Source organism: Semicossyphus pulcher, unplaced genomic scaffold (assembly GCF_022749685.1).
Source record: "Semicossyphus pulcher isolate SPU_LCO1_2020_fin unplaced genomic scaffold, fSemPul1.0.p SCAF_7, whole genome shotgun sequence".
Lineage (NCBI taxonomy): Eukaryota > Metazoa > Chordata > Actinopteri > Labriformes > Labridae > Semicossyphus > Semicossyphus pulcher.
The window spans coordinates 13,293,355-13,313,605 of NW_027211748.1; the positions used below are offsets into that span (position 1 = coordinate 13,293,355).

At 45.5% G+C, this 20,251-nt stretch overlaps 1 protein-coding gene across 1 annotated transcript in view; it reads left to right on the forward strand.

Annotated features, from left to right (window-relative positions):
* The first annotated feature begins 938 nt into the window (after positions 1–938).
* The window catches only part of phlpp1 (PH domain and leucine rich repeat protein phosphatase 1), a 48,322-nt gene continuing 29,009 nt past the window's right edge, over positions 939–20,251 (forward strand). Inside the window, exon 1 of the mRNA XM_069684697.1 lies at positions 939–2,820. Coding sequence (XP_069540798.1) covers positions 1,185–2,820 — 1,636 coding nt within the window. The 5' untranslated portion in view covers positions 939–1,184. The remainder of the gene's footprint in view (positions 2,821–20,251) is intronic.

Sequence of the window (20,251 nt, forward strand, 5' to 3'; positions counted from 1 at the left end):
TGTAGCAGAGCAAAAACTGCCTTCTTTTGAATTGTAGGGTAACATCTTAATTGAAGTACAAGTACATTAAACTTGTACGTCAGTGGGCTACGATAGGCTACTTGAGATAATGTACTTATGTACTTTCCACTGCTTGTAGTAGGACTGCCTACCAACTGGATTCTTCCTCTGAGCTCTCAGGGTCGCTGTGTCCCCACAGGAAAAGGTTTAGGTCAAGCCTTGCGGTTTTCTCCACTAGATGGCGAGAAATACTACAAAATAAGAGCACGTAGACTGAGCCGGGCGGTATGGCCTTGTGAAATGGCGTCCTGATGAGATGGTGCTGAAGTTATTTGCCTAGTCACCACTAGTCTTAAATAAACAGCCCCACAGCAAGGATTAATATTGCCTCGCAACAGAATTTGAAGGACGTTATTAACTGAATTATACCCACTTATTATAAATTATTCGGACTAATAAATGACAGTTGAAAGTGTAACTTATATTCAACAGTTGACAGCTGATGCAATCGACTGTGTACCATCGGAGTGTTACAATGTATATCTTCATTACACAGATACACGTAATTAGTCGAGATAACGCTACAGCGGATAAGAGGACGTACTTCTCCAGCCGCACACCAAACATTTTATAGGAGCTATGTTTACGCCTCTCATCTGTTCGCCGCCTCACTTGACTGAACCGGAAGAAAGGCTTCTTGGGAAATGTATTCATGACATCATTTCTCCCCAACACCGCTGACAGCGGGAGGCTCAGTGGCTGAATACACTTCCCATAATCCACCGCGTTGTTGTTAGCGACCCCATCTTGTGTCCTCCTCATGAATATATAGCAGTCAGTATTTGCGTAGGAGGTCGGCCGACGTTCATTTCATATTCCAGCACTGTATTTTGCTCTAAATGGGACGCACAGTCACGTCTCCGCCCTGATATGTCCCCGCGCGCACAGCCTCTTCCCAGCGACTCGGTAAAATGTTTTTTTTTACTGGAGCAGCGGAGGAGACTCCGACGGGGGAAAGAAGGCAAGAAGTGAATGACTACTAGTGGAATAAGTCGGCAACACCGCCCAGTCGGCGGACATTTACCACGGTGGGCACGTATTCAGGCTTTTAAATGTAGAGGTTGTAGGTGTAACCAAGTGCGCACCGTTATTTATTTAGAGTGGGGGACTTTTCATTGGCAGAGATGGAAAGTGTGCAGGCTGCCGCTGATGATGGCGCGTCGGATGGAGGCGCGACCAAGTTAATGAAGAAGCCCAACGGACTGTCTGTCGCCCGGGGGACTCCAGCGGATGATGGCGGTGGACATTTGGCACCCTCCCGCGTAGAGGCAAAGAACGGGAATAGCCTTTCTCATTCCGCCTCTACAACAGGATCAAGTGCGTCAAACCGAACTGTGGCGTCTAATGGCCGGGGCTCATCCAACAACTCCAGCTCCCTCCTGTTGAGACGGAGGCGCTTGAAGAGGAACCTCTCCGCCGCCGCAGCTGCAGCCACCGCCACCTCAGCTGTCACCGCCGCCTGCGGCGCCAAGATGAACTCGGCCCTGTCCTCTGCGTCTTTACATACCCGGAGTCTGGATCGGAAGACTCTGCTCAAGCACCGACAGAACATGCAGCTGCAGCCCGCAGACCGCGAGTGGGTGCGAGCAGATCTCCACCGGGGCTCCGTGCATGTCCACGATAGACTGACGCCCTCATATCCCAGACCGGTTCTTTGCACTATGGACACCACAGCCGGCGAGGTGGCGCTCCGGCTGAGCAAACTCTGCAGTAAGTCGAGCTCCGTTATGCGCATTTTTTGTAAAGATAACCCCAAGACTGACCAAAATGGCAACTGCAATGTGAAGTATGAATATAATGATAACCCATGCAAGGTGAATGAGGACTCGAGTATAAAATGCAACCACCTGGCTCCCCTGGAATCCACAGAATTAAGGGGCCATCCGAGTGACAGGTTGAGGCTGTTGCTCATGGAGAATGCAGATGAGAGGCAAAAGCAACAGGACGTTGATGGAAAACTTTTCAGCCCAGAATCAGAGTCTCAAGACAACATAACCTGTTCACTATCAGATTTAAACTCTAACTCTAACATGGATACCCCCAATGATGATGACTCAGAGCACAGGAACGGTGTGGACAGCTATGGATTAAATTCTGGCTCGGATGTGGAGAGCAGTGCGTTTGATGACCTGAGCTCTGGGGCCCGGCTCAGCGAACACAGGGACTCCCTCAGTGATGACATGGTCCTGGGCACTGAGGCCTCCATCCTCAGCCCGTCTTTTGATAGTGCCACAGAGGGCCATGACATGTATGGCAGCTCCTCAGACGAACTGGAGCTCGACTGTCCTACGTCAAACACGAGCATGGACCCCATATCTCAACATCACACCAATGGGATCAGTGCTGTCACTGCCAACTACAAGCACTGCAACATAGAACACATAAACAACATGACAAACAATCTGGGGCCCGATAGCAGACTCAATCCGCACAGTCTGGGCAGCCTGCCACCCAGCAGCAGTGCCGGCTCATTGTCAAGAGCCTGTTCTACAGGTAATTCACCTGACATCCAAGATCCGGACTGTGGCCAAAGTGCTGTAAAATCAGGGCTGATAGCAGATCACAGTGGAGATTCCTGTGACTCCAGCCCCACGCTGTATGTTCAGCTGCACGGTGAAGCTGTCAGGAGGCTTAGCCCAGATGAGAGGCCTCTGCAGATCCAGAATGACTTTCTATTTAAGCTTGGATTTAAGGACCCGTGGAGAGTTCAAGAGGAAGGGCTCAACACAGAAATTGGCTCCTTGTTACGTTTCTATGCAGGTAAGTTAGGTCATGCATTCATGTATGATAACATCATCATGCTTTCTGCGGTATTGTTGAGGCCTTCTCTTCCTCAGTGTTGTCGTGTTTCTAACAGGTTGTCAACCTGTATTTCAAAATGAGGCAGGTGTATTCGTGCATGGACATGACATTGTACTAATAGAGCACAGCAACAATTTATTTCCTGTTTTGCTGAGACAGAGTATAATTTTCACAGGTGGGTAGTTTCTGAATTTGAACACTGGTCAGCTTTGAGTGCACAAAGCTAGCAGCCTGAGCTCTGAGTCTCATGTTTGGAATTCCTTTAGGACTGAAAAGAACAGGGCCAGATGTTCCTGATATTATTGTGGCACATTGTGAATGCTGTCAGGCAAGCTGAGTGCAGCACGAGACCTCTGCTGATAACAAGAGCAGCAATTAAGCGAGCCTGTTAGCTCCATCATACAATCCCTGTGATGGTTTGCAATGTTTAGATTTAACTGTGTGCTGGCGTGATTGGGTCAGAGCGAGGTCACGGCCCAGAGGTCTTCTTGTTTGCCAGATCTACCTGGCCTCAGGGACTTCCTTTTAATTCCCAGCTTCTTCTGCCCTGGCCTGACTTTGTTGGGCCATAGCTGCACACTGTGCGCCCATGGACACGCATGACATCGCCACAAAGCCATCGCCACAACTTATGGTTGCACAGACATGGGGCCCTTTTCCGGCTTTTGCCCCATTATCATCCTAATGAAAAGGCTGAATGCCTTTGTGGTTGGATGGAGAGTAGGGGTGGGAGCGGTATGGCTGGGAGGACCATAAACCCTCTCTGTGTACCCAGTGAATTCTGGTCATTGAGATGCTGCACAGTGCCTGTCCTATTGGCATCCAGCGCGGCTACTGTCACACTAACTAACTGCCTGCCAAGCTGGGTTAACGTGCTCCTCCAAAGCGCAGGAAGCCCTTTTCTTCACCACGCCACTGCTGCTATTGCTGTCGCCGCTGAGGGAAATGAATTGAGGAGAGGGGAGTGGGGGGGGGGTCAGCGAAACTGAGTGTCTGCTGAGGACAGTTGAGGAGTAACTGTTTGTTGGGTTTGAACAAGACAAGAGAGGCTCTAATACTCTGTAGCTTCCTGTCCTTAGAGGCTGTTGAACTAGAGGTCACTCAATACCGAGCTGAAAATGGCCACATGTGCTCCCGCTCACGTTCACAGTCACATGCGCTCCATGACCTATTGTGCTCTTGAATCCTGGCTCGCTTGAGGTAGAATGATTTCATTCAGATAGCATCATTTGGCAGGCTGCATGAGCATGCACACTGGGGCTCATGTGGATGGATGTGCATGTAGGGGGGGAAAACAAATGAATGCTGAGCGAGGCTGTGCAGTCAGCTGAGCTCAACCAGCAGCCACTAAAGGCGGCTAACATTGCCCCGAAGCCTCTCAGAGGGCGACGCCTCCACATCCCATGTGAGACAGCTTAACTGTGGTCACCTGAGCACTCTCTCCACCCCTCCTCTCCCTTCACACAGCCAATAACACCACTCAGCACCCGGTCTGAACAGAGGGCCTAATTCTCATTCAACCCCACAGAGAAAGGCACTGAAGAGCACTTTCATACAAACACACACACACAGATCTATTCACTGTAAAGACAAGGCAGCGCTCATGCTCTTGTGACATGTCTGGCCTGCTCTTCCGCTGCTTCCTTACACGATTGAAGCATGTGAGGAATGTACGCCGGCTCGTCTAGAATGTCAGGCACGTCTGCCGAGGAGGAAGCGGAGCGAGGGGGGTTGGGTGAGGAGGAATGAGGGGACACCGTGCTGACACATGTTGAGCTGTCTTTGAATGGTTGTCCTGAACAGATAGTGGAGATCGGGGCCTGTCTCAGCTGACTTGCTGGCTGACTCTCAGGCGCAGCTGCCACAACTGTAGACTTCAGTCACACTAAAGGCCTTTTTGTCTCCATGCCTGTGCATGCAGAGCTGCCTTTGATATAGGAAGTCCAGTTTCTAAATTCTTGCATCGCTCAGTAAGAGTGCTATTTTGGATTTGAATGCTGGATGTAACCTAGATTTTAGGTATGAGCAGCCTAAACCGTGCTGTATCTTTAATACGAGCCACAGATGAGGTCCTCCGCTCTCAGCATGATTAGGGAAGCCGGAGGATGATGGGAAGAGGCAGTTAAGTTGCCATGGTGCGTCTCATCAGATTCTTATGGACAATACAGAGATTGGTTTGACTTTGAAGGGTTCAGGTCATGCTTTGAGTGCACAGACTCTGCAGAGGCCAGATGAGAGAACTCACTTTGCCCCGCTAGACGCACAAACACACTCAAACACACACATACACATGTACAGAAGGCTGCCTAGATCAAAGGGCCGCTGTCCTCTTTGGCAAGCTGACGAGTGATCCTTTCAGAGCTGCCCACACAGGAGCCTCTTGTAGTGCAGAGCCAGCTTTATTAGAGTTTGAGTTGAAGGGAAAAGAGTAAAAAAACATGCACAGACTCATATAATCAATACATGCACATTCGGTTGCAGAGAGGCCCAAAATGCCTCAGCTCTAAATAAAAGTACACCTACCTGAGAGGGGTGTGTGGAACAAATGTTTCTAACTCTAAACAGAAGTCAGAGCCGTGATTTAATTGGCCATTCAGGTGGAAGTTTAGGATTCAGGTCAGTGTCTGAGGACAAGAGATCCTCAGCCCTACAAGTAATGAAGATGCCCCCTGCTTGGATTGCTCTGATCCCTTCCCCACAGATACGAGTGTTTTTGTGTGTTGCAAGAAAGGGAAATGGCATACTAACACACACTGGCACAGGGTTTCCCTAGTGGCAGAGGACCCAGAGTTCTTAACCAAACCAAAGCAGCACGCTAAATAATTTAGATTCATTAGCCTACTCAGCTTTGCAAACACTCTCATCCATGCACTTCAGCATACCCGCTGCGTTTAGTGAGCTCACCCTATTAAAGTTGAAATGTTTGCTTTTTAAAAGCAGGTTCTTGTAAATTTAGAGCGGTGTTAAGATACGGCCCGCGAAATTAATGACCACTGGAATATAGTGACCCAGGCGCCATCAAAGTATTAATTCCTTTCAGCTCCGCGCAGGTTTATGGCTCAAGCTTCTGTGAAGGAAAGTCAGGGTCGATAAAAGTTTCAACATGCTGCACCCAATTTCCAGGTAATTTCCGCGTTCCTTTCAGTATCTGCATCAGGAAGGTGAACTTGGCAGGAAGGATTGTTCATGCAGAACTAATAAAAACAGAGATATCTAATGGGATGTTGCAGATAATGGTTCTGCTCTTACAAAACAGAAGCATCAAATGAGCCTGCTTTTATGGCTTTGCACATTTAGGGTTAATATTACACAGATATTGCAATTAGTAATGGGAATACCTCCTCTGTTTCTCAAATTAAAATGGGATGCTTCCCATTTTATTGCAGATTTTACTACCATTTCCTGCAATCATTTTAAAAGCAAATTTTGATCTGTTATTGTTATTGATACGCTCATACGCCTGGTAGAGATAGACCGATATGGTTTTTTCAGGGCCGATACCGATTATTAGTAGTCAAGAAGGCCGATAAGCCGATAAGCCGATATTCATTTGCAGTAAAAGTGAAAATATTGGCGTCAAAATTTTGAATAATACAAACTCCAACACTTAACTTTGTTTAAATGCCTTTAAGCATATGCATCAGAGCCAAAATAACCCAGTTTTAAATTGATCTCTTATCGGCCGTCGGATTAAAAAAAAAAGGCCGATGCCGATATGCGTCAAAATGATAATCGGCCTATCCCTAACGCCTGGTGTAAATCTCAGGTTCTCACTCATCCAGGTCATCGTAATTCTAAGCTTAATTCAAAAGGCGACTTGGTTGAAGTTATTGAAGACGTTCCGCCTCTCATCCGAAAGTTTCCTTTTGGATTAATCTTAGAATAATTGATGACATCATAACTTTATGACTTTATATTGTAAGCATCTTACTCAAACAAAAGTTGTAGAAACAACAAAATAAAAGCACTCCTCTCTCAGCAGAGGCCAGAGTAATGGAGGAGGCTCGACTCTCCTGATAAGATGTCTGTATTCCACGCAGACACGAGATGTTAACATTTTAAGAAGACAGTGATAGTTCAATTACCCTAAAAGCTTAGAGGAATCTCGACGCAGAACTGTATCCTTCCACTTTAACCTCGGGGCCCTCTCCGAGGAGGCAGCGGCTGCTGACGTGATGACTTAAAGGACTCTGCAGGGTTTAAAGGCTTAATGAAGCTCCCAGTTTTCTCCAGCAGGCTGTGGCAGCTATTAAGAAGAGAACCACTCACTCTTGTCTTGTCTGTGCCACGTCGCTCTCTCCGCGCGTACAGTCAGCACGCCAGATTGCTCCCACACTCACACTTGCATCTCTATGAAAACATTTTCAAAGGCAGAAGGAGAACAGTCTGCGCTGATTTTGTCATTGTTTTGTTTTTGGTTTTTAGGATGGCTCACTGGTTATCCTGGTGAAAACACGAGCATCCCTCACTGTGGGTTACTTTGAATGAATTTGCTATTCAAATAATGTTCTACCAGTCACCAGGGATTTATGAATCGCAATATTCAAGTGTCGGTTTCACTTAAATGTGGAAACGTGGATTAGTTTACTGAAACCACAGCATCTACACGCACGCCAGCACTCCTGGGAGGACTTTGCAGAAGTGAGGCGCTACGCTGCCTCATCTTTTCTCACATCCATGTCCCGGCCTGACAGCTAATGGTCTTTCTAAATGGCCTATTGCTGAGTCATTATGTAATTGTGTAATCAGATTTCACACGTTCCAGAGCTCAAATCCAATATGCATGTGTCTATGAGGTTTTTCTGCGTTCCCCGGTGTGTATGTGTGCGGCGGAAAAAGATAAAAGCGAGCAATCAAAAGAACATGTATTTCATGGCTCTTCACGTGCGAGCCACACGTGTACGAGCGGTCTTAAATGAATTGTGGCCGTACAGCATCGGCGTGGAAGCTGGATGCGCGTATCTCGGAGGAGGATTCACACGTGTGCGTCTACTGATGCAGACATTGAGAGGAGAGGATGGTGGTGTCAGCTTGTAGCAGTTAAAGCCGGGGGAACTGTTTTCTGTCTAATATAGATTGCCTTCTTGGCTGACATCCTCCCACCCTCCTCTCCTCTCGCGCTGAATCTAACTCCCTCTCTCAATTTCTCTCATGATCGATCCCCCTCCCTCTGCTCTCGCTATCTCTCCTCGCATCTCCTCCTCCCTCACACCATCTGACAGTTTCCATTTATCCTCTCATATCTCTTTATCTCTCCCTAGTCTATTGCTTTTCACTCCAGAAATGAATGGTCACCCTCCTAATTGTCTAGAATACTAATAAAAGGCAAAAACTAACAGCCCTGGTTAGTGTGTCTAAAGGTCCAGCACGCTTTAAAGCACACTTTCTCTCTCTCTTCTCTGTTTGTGAGCGTGCACGCTTTGGTGTACAGTTGTGTTTAGCCTCTGCTCCCTGTGGAAATAAGTAAAAAAGAAACAGAGAGGTTTGGAATAGAATTTCTCATTGCTTTGTGGTAAGCAGCTAAATCTAGGCTGAACAATGTCACGCTGATATGTCACTCCTGTCTGCCCGCCGGCACATTCTCAGATAGGGAATTGGGAAAGGGGGCAGGGACTTCCGTGCCTTCTGGGAGCTACCCGGACTCTCGGCTGTCTGTCAAACTGCCCCCGCCGACAATCCCCACTGAAACCTCTGAGGGGTTGAGGATGGTGGTTTTCACGAGCGGAAGAAGTGAAAAGGTTCCCCCTTCAGAGGGGTCATGAAGAAGGCTGACTGTCCCCGAGCGGCGCACCACTCCCTCCCCGCTCCGACCACATTCACGAGAGGGGGGGGGGATTAGAGTCCGGCCAGCAGGGGCTCGCTCTCCGCAGCTTTGATCAGCAGCAGCACGGCCTAATACCAGGCAACATCTGCAACTCTCAGCATTAAAGAGGCCCAAAAAATTCCGATTAGAGAGCACACGGCCTGCTAGTGTACGGGACAGAACTGTGTCAATTCCTGGATGGGAGGTTTTTAAATACCAGCGCTCCAGTGGGGCTTAAACTGATTTGTTTTACAAAGCCAGAGTCTCTTGAGAACAAATTTCACATTGTGTTTAAGATTCCAATTTCTAAGCGTTTCATTTTCTTCATAACGCATTTAGGAGTTACAAAAGGATAAGTGAAGTTATGGGGCAGATGTTTTTGTTTTTACAGAAGCACCTTCCTGCGCTGCAGAAACAAAAGGCGAGTAGATGGACTGTTTTGACAAAAGCACTGTGTGAAACAAACGTCCGTGCGTTACCAAGCTGTCCCTGAATGTTTGCTCGTGTCATCTGGTCATTGCGAGATAAGGTATGCTGTCAGGGTGGAGCTGAGCTCGTTTCCATGGACTCTGCACTAACAGAAAGAGGCCGAGTTGTTGATATGAAGTGACCTAGTTTAAAGTTCACCTCTCTTAAAAAATGCTGAAGCACAACAATCATACTTCCTTATGAGAAAGTGTTTGTTTTCTCAGTGAGAGGTTTTAAAGTGAACTCAGGTGCCACAGATTTATAGGTGCAACTTTGTGCACAGGTACTTTGATGAGGTGTATCCAAAGAACAATATTCTTGTAGATGCTCTTTTGATTCACTCTCACTGCTTTTACAACTTCATACACAGTGTGTTACTTTAATATAGTGTCGGCCATGCTTTGCAAGATCCTTATTTTCAAGCTAGTAACTATGCTTTGTATTTACGGTGGCCCTGATCAATTCACTGCCGCTACTTGTGATTTCAGTAATAGCATTTTTTTTTTCTCTTCTCTGCAGTATTTTGAGCTTTCAGGGCCACCATAAATATTACTAATATTCCAATATTTCTGAGTAGGTGAACAAATGTCTCTTGCTTTTTTTCCACCTCTAAATTGACACCAGTTAATCTGAGGGTAGCTGTTAGCTTACTAGCTTTAGCTTCATCTGATCACATCAAAATAGTGTGAAAGCATGGCAATTATTTTTCAGTATTCATTGTGATACATTCAGGCTCTTGCGCCTGTTTATTGGGAATGCTCATATTGCGATTTATTGCACAGCCCTCGTTTATATTATCTTGCATTGCATTATATTACACAGGTCAGGTGCCACTAATGGCTGAGGCATAAACTTAAAGTCCAGCGTTCAGTCCAGAAAGAGGAGCCATCACTGCATGTGCAGCCAGTCTCAATCATTAACATGGCAATTTGCCTCTCGTGCTGATAGCGGTGCAGTTTGATAATCACCCAGGCCCTGGGGAAAAAAAGTGGAGCATTCACCTGCTGCACCAGGAAGTAACTTTTAACTTTCTCTTCCCATGTCCTGCTCCTTTGTATTTTATTATGTGTGCTTATCCTTAGCTGGCACGTCTTCTTTCTTCCACTAGTTCCTGTTTCCCTCGTGGTGTCTTTCTCATAAATACAGTCATTTCTGCAACCACCCAGTTCTCTCTCCCTGCTTCCCTGTCCCTCTGGTTTAAAGACTTCCCCTCTTTAGTTTTTTTTTCCTCACTATCCCTCTCTCTCTTTCTCTGTCTCTCACTGCCCTCCCGCTACAGCACCCCCTCGCCATCCCCTCCTCTCTCTCTCTCTCTCCCTCTCAGTGCCACTGTGTTCACATGGCCCCTGCATGTGACATGAAGCTGAGCCAAAACACCCCGGATGCCCGCTTCAGCCCTCCGCTGTTCCAGACCTTGTTAAATTTTAAACAAAACAAAAGAAGAAGGAAAGGAGGGAGGGGAAGAGAAGGAGAAGAAAGAGAAAAGCGAGCACGTGGGGCCGGGGGAATGTGCAACAACATCACAATCTCATTCATTCACTCGTCCTGTCCCTGCATCATCGGGAGAGAGCGGCCCTTTAATTCCCCCCCCCTCCCCTCTCTCTGCCTTCACTCTTGTTGTGTGAAAGCCTTCCTCTCTTTCTCTCTGCTCTGAACTGGTCCGATTGTAGCTTTAACCACAGATCTGGGATCTGATTACTTTGTGGCCTGTCCTTCTGTGGGATTAAACAACAACTGACTCTGTAGCTGCTCTCTTCTTACTGGACTACTTCCCCGAGGCAGCTGCTGCCCTGCCAAGGCATTTTTAATACTTCATGGAATCGGAGAATAGTTCGGCTAGTAATAATAATGGTTACTGTTTACCTTTCTTATTGCTTGTGCTCTTCCAGCTCCTTATTACACTCTTACTCTCTTACTATCACAAGAATGCAACAGCATGGCTGCCTTTAATAAAAAGTCTCCCAAACCAGCTGCATCTCAGTGGCTCCCCGCCAGATTTAGCTAAGCTACCAGAGTCCTTCATAGCGTCTGATAATGAATAGCATTAGAGGTTAAGTGCAAACAATAACAACGACGTGCTTATCCGCCTGTCAGCAACCCGCAGGGAAAACTTGAAAGTAGTTGGACTGCCTTTCATCCTGGATTAGCGACTAATAATTCCAATCAGTGATACAAACGGTGTCATTGTCTCCACACTGCTCCTATAAAGACATTTTTTTGGCATCATGCATTATGCATTATGATGGATGAGACAGGAATCAGCTGAGCCAGATTTGCTGGCAACTAACAGCACACATTTGAATAACTGTTGTTTTGTGGTGTTTATAAAGTTTAAGTGGCTTTCAGTTGAGCTAACTAGCTAAACTCTTAAACTGCATATTTCTGTAGCAGTTAGCGTTTAAAAAGTCTGTCAGCTTTGGTGCATCGGGGATACTAAATGGCTCTAATACTTCACTTTCATAACCTTGTTTATGAGCAAAACAAGTTCAGACAGGAGCCTGAAGCTGTTTTCGGTCCGCCCCGCAGAATATTTCATCCCACCAATCACACACACTCTTGATATTACAGTACAGTACACTGATCTGGTTTTTCACCCCGTCTCTTGCTCACTCCACTGCTATTCTAGGAGCGCATCTATGAAAATGTTGCAGCCGCCTACTTAAATCTGCCTCTCTCTACTCTGGAATCTGTCTACACGATGATTGGTAGCACATGCTCAGCACGTACACGCAACATTAAATCACATCTGTTCACTGAGGAGTATGAACCCATGAATGTATACTTCCATGGGAGGTCATGTTAGCATGTTAGTATTGCCAGGGATGCAGGTAACGTAGCTACATGAATATGTAAAAGCAGCATTAATAGCATGTCTGATGCGCCTGTCCCTTTATAATTGATGCTGAGTTTCCAGGGTTGCAAAATAAGAGCACGGTCATTAGAGCTGCATTATGCACACTTAAACAGGTCATAAATAAAGATTATTCGCGCTATGGTACAAATCTGCAAATGTCATATCATCACTTCTCAACCGGTACTGAAATATAAAGAATCCGCCTGATTATCTTCTGCAGTTTTGCTCTTTTGTGACCTTTTAAATTCTCGCCTTCTAATGGACGTCTATGTTTGCCTCCGGGCTGGGTTAGTGGAGTTTTTCCAAGGTCTCAAATAAGGTCTAAGTTTTATGTGAAAATAAGATCAAAGACTTTTGTTAGATTAGTGACTTAAATTAAGCAAGATTAGAATTGCTGGAGGGCTTTGCTGAAATACAGAAGGGAAATGAAGGTAAATGTAACTTTCCAGGCAGGTAATTCTGGTGACATTAAAGTAAAGTTTTAGGTGATTCAGATTTTGGCAGTGTGGATGTTGGGATATTTTAAAGTTAAAGTTTAATCGCCATTATCTGCTTGTTATTCCCATTTATTGCAATGTCAGATAATGTACTATGCAGGGATGAAGGAGGAGACACTCCAAGAGGCACTTTTGGTTACAGGCAGTATCTACAATGTTACAGTTTCATTAGGCAGACGTACATCTGAGAGTTAATACAGCACAGGCAACGAAGGGAACAAAGTCAGTAAGAGCCAACAAACAGCTTCAAGTATGATTGGACACTGGTGCCGATAGGCAGCGCACAGGGCGTTTGTTTTTGGTTTGTTTTTATAATGATGATCATCAGCAACATCAACAAGGTCAATATAGTTTGTCATCATCATCATGAGAATCCTAATCAACACAAACCACATCCTCAATGTCGTCATCTTCACTAGCATCAATATCATTAAGTGCAGAGGTGTTCATGAAAGAGCTGGGACTTTAGCTTCTTCTGAAAGGTCAAAGGGACTCTGCGGACCGAATGGAGTTTGGCAACTTATTCCACCACCTTGGGACTACTGAGGAGAAGAGTCTAGTTAGCGACTTAGGGCCCTGTTGTGATGGGCGTACCGGAGCGTAGTGGGCGGGACAGAGTGTAGACCTGGATGAGGGCGTTCAGGTAGGCAGGAGCCGCTTTTGTTGCTGTTTTGTAAGCAAGCAACAGGGATTTGAATTTGATGCGAGCGGCAGCTGTGAGCCAGTGGAGGGATGTGTGCTGTTTTGGGTTGATTGAAGACCAGTCGCACTGCTGCGTTCTGGATCATCTGCAGACGTTTGCATGTGCATGCAGGAAGGCCTGGCAGTAGGGAGATGTCGTAGTGATATGCATGATATCACGAGAGCTTTTACCAGCAGTTGTGTTGCATGCTCTGACAGGTAGGGTCTGATCTTCCTGATGTTGCACAGGGCAAACCGACATGACGGAGCAATCGAGGCCCCATGAACCTTAAAGGTTAGCTGGTTGTCATTCATGACGCCCAGGCTCCGGGCAGACTTAGTGGGTATGTCGATGATCTTGTTAGAGGATGTTGAAGACGGAAAACATGAGGGATTAAAAGTGGCAACTTGTGAATGCAAAATGTTCCTCCTTTGTTTCTATCAGCGACAGGCATTATTAATGCAGTGGTACAAATGAACAGGGAAACCCAGAGCGACAAACAGGCGGGAGTCCCTGCAAGCTAATTAATCACTGACGTACACATAAAAACACACACACACATAAACTCAATGTGTGCCTGTGAATGCATGCACACTCAACCACCTCGCGCTCTAACCTTTTTTGCGACATCAAACCTTCCCTCGCTTGCCAATTAGCGTCTCATCTCGCCTCTTTAGCCCCGCTATCAGAGGGAGGTGTTGTCAGCCGGCTCCTTTATCACTACTCTCCCTTCATCCCCGGCTCTCACGTTTCACCCTCCCCTGATGCTCTTCCCAGGGGGGTTGAATGCTAGGTGGGTAAGCCTAAACCTCTATGTCTGGTAGGAGGGTTATTGTACTGGTGCTTAAGACGACAATGCCTCTCTCCCCTCTCTCTTTAAGCCCCCCATACAGTCTAAGAAGCTGCACTTTATCAGGGCTGTATGGAGTGCTGCAGAGACAGGCTGCTGCTGTATACAGGCCATTAGCAACCGCTGAGTGACAGAATGCGGAGGCTGAAGTGACACAGTGACGCCGCTGATGAGCAACCAGTGTCCTGAATAATGAGATAATAACGTGTTTGAGAAACTTCTCAGAAGGTTCGGGTAAATCTTAAGAAGAAATGTTCAGCATTATAATCATCTTTTTCTGATCCGCCTGTCTGATGGCTTTGCATCTCATCTCGACTGGTCTTGCTAAGGCAGGATACGGCTCATTGACTGTTGTTATTGGCAATTCAGATTTGTCTAGTAATCATTTGGTCTATAAATCAGCAGAAAAGATGCAGATCACTGTTTCCAAGATCAAAAGTGATGTCTTTAACTTGCTTCTTTTGTCCGACCAGTTTAAAATCAAAGGAGTAATCAATTTCAAATGATATATAAAAGGGAAAAGTTGCAAATCCACCTGTTTTAGAGGCTGGAACTTCCAAATGTTGAGTACTTTTGTTTTAAGGCTGCCAATTTTACAAACCAAGGTTGGTGTACTTATCAAGTAGTCATTGTGAATACCGTTGTACAAGGTCTCATGTGGCTCTAAAGAGAGCTTGTTAGTATATCCTTAAGATTATAACCACCCTCAACAGTGAAAAAACTTGGCCATGGACCAAGTTGCATTATGGGTAGTGAAAGCACTGATATTGACCTAAGAGTCAGGATTGCTCAGCCTCTGCAGCGTCGATTTTAGGGATAGACCGATTATCGGCGCCGATATTCGGCATTTTGACGCATATCGGCATCGGCTTTTTTTTTTTTTTTTATCCGACGGCCGATAAGAGATCAATTTAAAACTGGGTTATTTTGGCTCTGATGCATATGCTTAAAGGCATTTAAACAAAGTTAAGTGTTGGAGTTTGTATTATTCAAAATTTTGACGCCAATATTTTCACTTTTACTGCAAATGAATATCGGCTTCAAATATCAGTTATCGGCCTCCTTGACTACTAGTAATCGGTATCGGTATCGGCCCTGAAAAAACCATATCGGTCTATCTCTAGTCGATTTATCTCGTTCTTTTTGTTCTTTGTCCCAACTTTATGGAAGAACAATGCAAACTCGCTGGAGTGCCCCTTTTAATTAATAACTTTAACAATAAGTTACCAAATGGACTATTAAAAGAAAATTCCCTGCTCTAAACTTGCTTTGCATTGAACCATGAAAACATGAATGATGCTCAGTATAATGGAGCTCCTAGCAGGGGACACGTCTCAGGTAATAGCTTGTTTAAAAGCTCCTCCGGGCGGAGAATCCATCACTATACTGTCATAAATTGTTTGTTAGCTTCTGGGATTTACTTTAATTGCATCCTCTCTACACGCTGCGCTCCGCCTTTGTGTCATTGTGCATATATTGCCCGTGATCAAACCTGATTATGTGTCCTCATGTGTTGGTGAGGGAGCTGTAGGACTGACGGCGAAACGCTGCATCATTCATGAGTGTGTGCCACCCTGTGCCTGGGCTGCAGTGACCCGTAGCTGTCAACAGCGTATCCTTGAACGTGATGGCACAGGCTGTGCTGAGGACACACTGCAGGGACCGCTGGCATGTGGAGGGATGGGGGGGGCGGGGCCAGAGGATGGGTGTGCCAGACTTAGGGTAAAGCTGAATAGCGCAGTAATATTAATGTGCTACATTATCCGTTCTCTTTTTGCAAGTTCCCTTATTTCTGCTCTTCCTCTTTGGGTCAGAGAGAATTATCTCCTCCAGAGCAGCGGTCCTGAGCCCGTGGGTGCCACGTAAGGACACTTAAGCAGGATGGAGCCTGTGCTGACATATTTCAAAAGGAGGCTGGGGCTTTTAAAGGTGTGAAGAAAGAGAGGTCAGGTCGTGAGTAAGCTGGGCTGGAAGTGGTGATTCCCTGCAAAGGGGCCGACACATAAAACCACTCACACTTTAAATCAGAGCCGAGGAACGAAGGGAGAGAAGAGCTAGAGCGTGTGGACAGCTGGAGATACTGAAGCCTGACCTTATATACTTTAGGGAATAGGTAATGGAGGAAGATAAGTAGGAAGACTCCCAGTTCAGGCGAAACACTAAAACATGCACATGCTCACATAGTTGAACCCTGACTGGTCATAACCTGTGTTAGTGTGTGTGTGTAAGGGAGACAGAGACTCATTACATAACCGCATCACCCCGGCTCTCCTGCCAGTTTACTATCACACAACAGTAACTCAGTTCACACGTGTGCAGGCTTGCTTTATGTGTGTGAAAGCGCAGCCTCCCATTTGTTTCTCACGCATTCATGACCTGCTGGTAATTCATTATTTCCCAACATGGAGTATGCGTCCTCTTCCACACTGATGAACAGGTTTATCATGCGATTTAGCTCCATCTACACGAAGCGGCATTACATAAACACGTGGAGGGGCTTGGTGGAGAGTACACCTGACCTTTAGCTTGAAAGAAATTATGCATGAACAAGACATTAGAGTCTTTGTGAGTCTATATCTCTAAAAAGGGGAAACAATAGGCATTATTATGAGTTTAATGTAGCCTTCACTGGCAGTGAGGAAGGGAAGCTTTCTGTTTTCCTTCCTCTGTAAATCAACCTCAAAGCTTCTCTTGTGGCATGTCGAATGATGAAGAAATGCTTCAGCTTTTGTTTTAACGAAACACTTCAGGCCACTACAGGATTGTTTAGGTCATTTGAGGTGTATTGAAATGACTTTTTAGCTTTTATTTCCTTCAGTAATCATAGCAAACTTGCGAAATAGACGGGCATTCAGGTTGTAGTTCAGTTGCCACATTTCCTCTCTGGTTGATTTAGCAACACCTGTGGTTACTGGTAAACACGCAAAGAAATCATAGCAATAAAAAGTTCCAGAGTTGTGTTTTTAAATGAGATATTTAGTAATCACTTGGGACAGGAAATGGAGCAGCTACAGTGGCACAAAAACAAGAGAAGAAGACGAGGAACTATGCAAAATGTTTCCTTCTACCACAGCAAATATATTTCCTCTTTAAATGCCGGTAAAAAGCTGTTCTGTTTTTTTTTTTAATTACGATTATGTCGCATGTGTCACGAAGTATGTACAATGTACACATATGTGCATGAGTTGTTCCCTGTGAGTCCCCTGCACATTTGCACACCATTGGAATCCAGTGTGGGAAGGACGAACTCTGGCACTGTGAGTGCAATGTACACTATACTGTACATAGATTATCTTATCTTATATATAGATTAGGGGTGGGAATCACAGGGTAATGCACGATACGATATTTGCGATACGATACCTAATACGTGGCCCAAGATGACGACACGGTATCATCACACGGTAACTCATGATACGCGATACGATACGTGGCCCAGAATAACAATAATATCACGATACAGCGATTCTGTGATAATTGATATATTGCAAGACAATCATATAATTATACGATCACCATATCTGATTAACTTCTTCTTTAGGCAATTCATTTCCGTTCAGGTTACCTTTATTCATGTCGTAAGCGCCACCGCGAGGAGTCATGAAGTAGTGACATGGAGAGTCAAAATCGCAGGGAAATCTGTTGTATATTTGTAAATTTAAATATAGATATTTGGCGCCAGCCTATCCATATATTGATTGATAAATAAACAATATAGTACTGTATTGATATTTTGGCTGAACCCCTAATATAGATGTAGCTGGCAAGTATGAAAAACATTTAACAGATTACATGTAAGCTATAAATAGAATAAACGATAGGAAACAGACCAGTTGATTTTTGACCCCTTGTGCTTGCTGTAGTTGTGCAAGCACACCTAATACATACATTTTAAGTTGTTTAAAATGATGGCTGAAGCTACAAGCTATTATAAACTGTTATTATCCTTTAATAGCACAAGGCAGCTCGCAGGAGGAGTGTCTGGGGGAGAGTATTTTGTCAGGTTTTCTTATTTACGGCTGACTGAGATTAGATCACCTCCCCTCACAGCTCTCTCCTCTCCCGAGTCTGTCTCCCTGAGGTGACAGGATGTGCCCCTAGCCAATTCCTTTCCTGTCTGCTTATCGCTGTATTAATCTATACAGTTTTATTTTCCTTCCTTCTTCCTTACCAATCTCTGCTTCAGCTTATCTTCTATTCTATTTCCTTTCCATCATATACACCCCTCTGTAAACCAACCCCCCCCCTCTCTCTCTTGCCGTAGTTCTTTCTTCACCAGCGTAGCTCCCAGTATTCACGCTTGAACTGCAACACGCAGCAATGGACCTCATTATTTCTCCTGTACTCTTATAAAGGCAGTTTATACACACGCTCACCCGCAAACATACTAAATAATTCATTTGGGAGCTCTGCGCGCGTTCACAGCCTCACCATCATACCATTTAATTAATATGTAATATGCACACACATATACTTGCATGCATGAGCAAACACACATGCACTCGTGTCCACTACGGTGATAACATTCCCTCACACACAAACAATCCCCAGCGCGCTCATGTGTGTGCACTCGCCGATCAGTGGGCTCGTGTCTTCCAATGTAAGGTTTCGTAACACACACTCATTACATAACAGCAGCCCTAGCGGAGCTGTGAAGAGGGGGAGAGGGGGAGCACACACATTCATGTACGTCAGCATCCCATCCCTCCGCTGAAAGAGGGAATCACTTGGGAAGATCTCTCTCCACACGAATGCCAACACCTGGGCTTCGAAAAGCCGTAATTTGTAACGCATTTCTCCTCTCCTGTCCGCCGCAGCTGGCTCTATTTTTAGAAAGATATTGATTGAATGACATGTTGTAGCATGTTCAGATTGCAGCGGGTGGCGTGAGGGACGGTGCGGCTGATGGAAGACGCCGTTGTTTCCTTCACTTAAGGGCACATAAGTCTTGCATTTCATAATTTACAGCACAACTTGATTTATTTTCTCTCACGGGGCGTCTTTCGTTGTACTTCCTCATTCCAGCTGTCAGCCGTGTGAGTTATCATGATTGCATATTTACACATCATTTCTATCTGTGTCTGCTTGCGCTCGTAAACACAGATTTGCGCGAGGTTGACATGACCTGGTATGTGGGAAATATGAAGCGGAGTGAGTGTCTTCTGCTGTGCATGAAGTCATCTTAAGAATTAAAAATGCAGAAGAGCAACTGAGTGAGCAAGTGGGTCAAAATCTAGTGGAGGAAAAAAAAAGAAGATGGATCAGCATTACAGAACACACTACAAATCCTGCTTCAGGTCATCCCCCTGCTTTAATGCATCCCCACACTGCCCCCACAGGTGGTAGATGGTAATGCGCTGACCTGATATCCGGAGCTGTACAATGCCTTTAATAGCAGAGGCCTGTTTAGTTGCCTTCTCCCCAGGGGCAAAGGGTAATAATGGTTTGATGGGGAAGATATTGCAGGCTGTGACCTCATTTGGATTCAGGATGTGTTTCACTGGACTGAGAGTGGAGGTTTTGTGTAGCGTCTGAGTGTGTGTTTGTGTGCGTTTCTGTCTGATTGTGTCCTTCCTGGTGACATGCGTAAGAGAGATGAGCTATCAGAATTTGAGGGCATCCATCACACTATTAATTATCCACTACAGCCTCTCTCCGGGGATGGAGGGACGTCTCATGGTCATCTGCGCCGCGGCCCCTCGTCTCCGGGGGCTCGCTCCTTAATGCTACATCACAGCGCGGCCGAGGAGGGGGAGACACGTCACCTCGACCGAGCTGTTTAAGCTGAAGGATGTACACTGTCTGACAATAGACAGGAGCACAAAGCTGTGTCACTCAGCTGTTCCTCGAGGGGCTGCTGAGGCACTCCTCCTCAGCACTCTCTTGAGATGTATAAAATTAATGCACACACACATACACACCTGCAGCCTGTGTGACCTTATCATATATTATTAGTAGATGTCGTTTTGGTACTTTTAAGACAATTAAAATTCTTTAAAACTATTTTTTCAATATTCCACACATTCACGAGCGTGTCTAAGCTCGTCTAAAATGAACACAAGTTTAATCATGTTTAATTGTTTTATTAATTAAGAGATAATGAAAGCAAGCTGCAACATGGACCATTAAATAAATACTCATCTAGCTTATCATCTGCTGGTGGTGCTGTCCAATAACAGCAGAGTTTACACTGTTATCTATCATGATTTCACTGTTGACTGCACCGGTCAGTTGA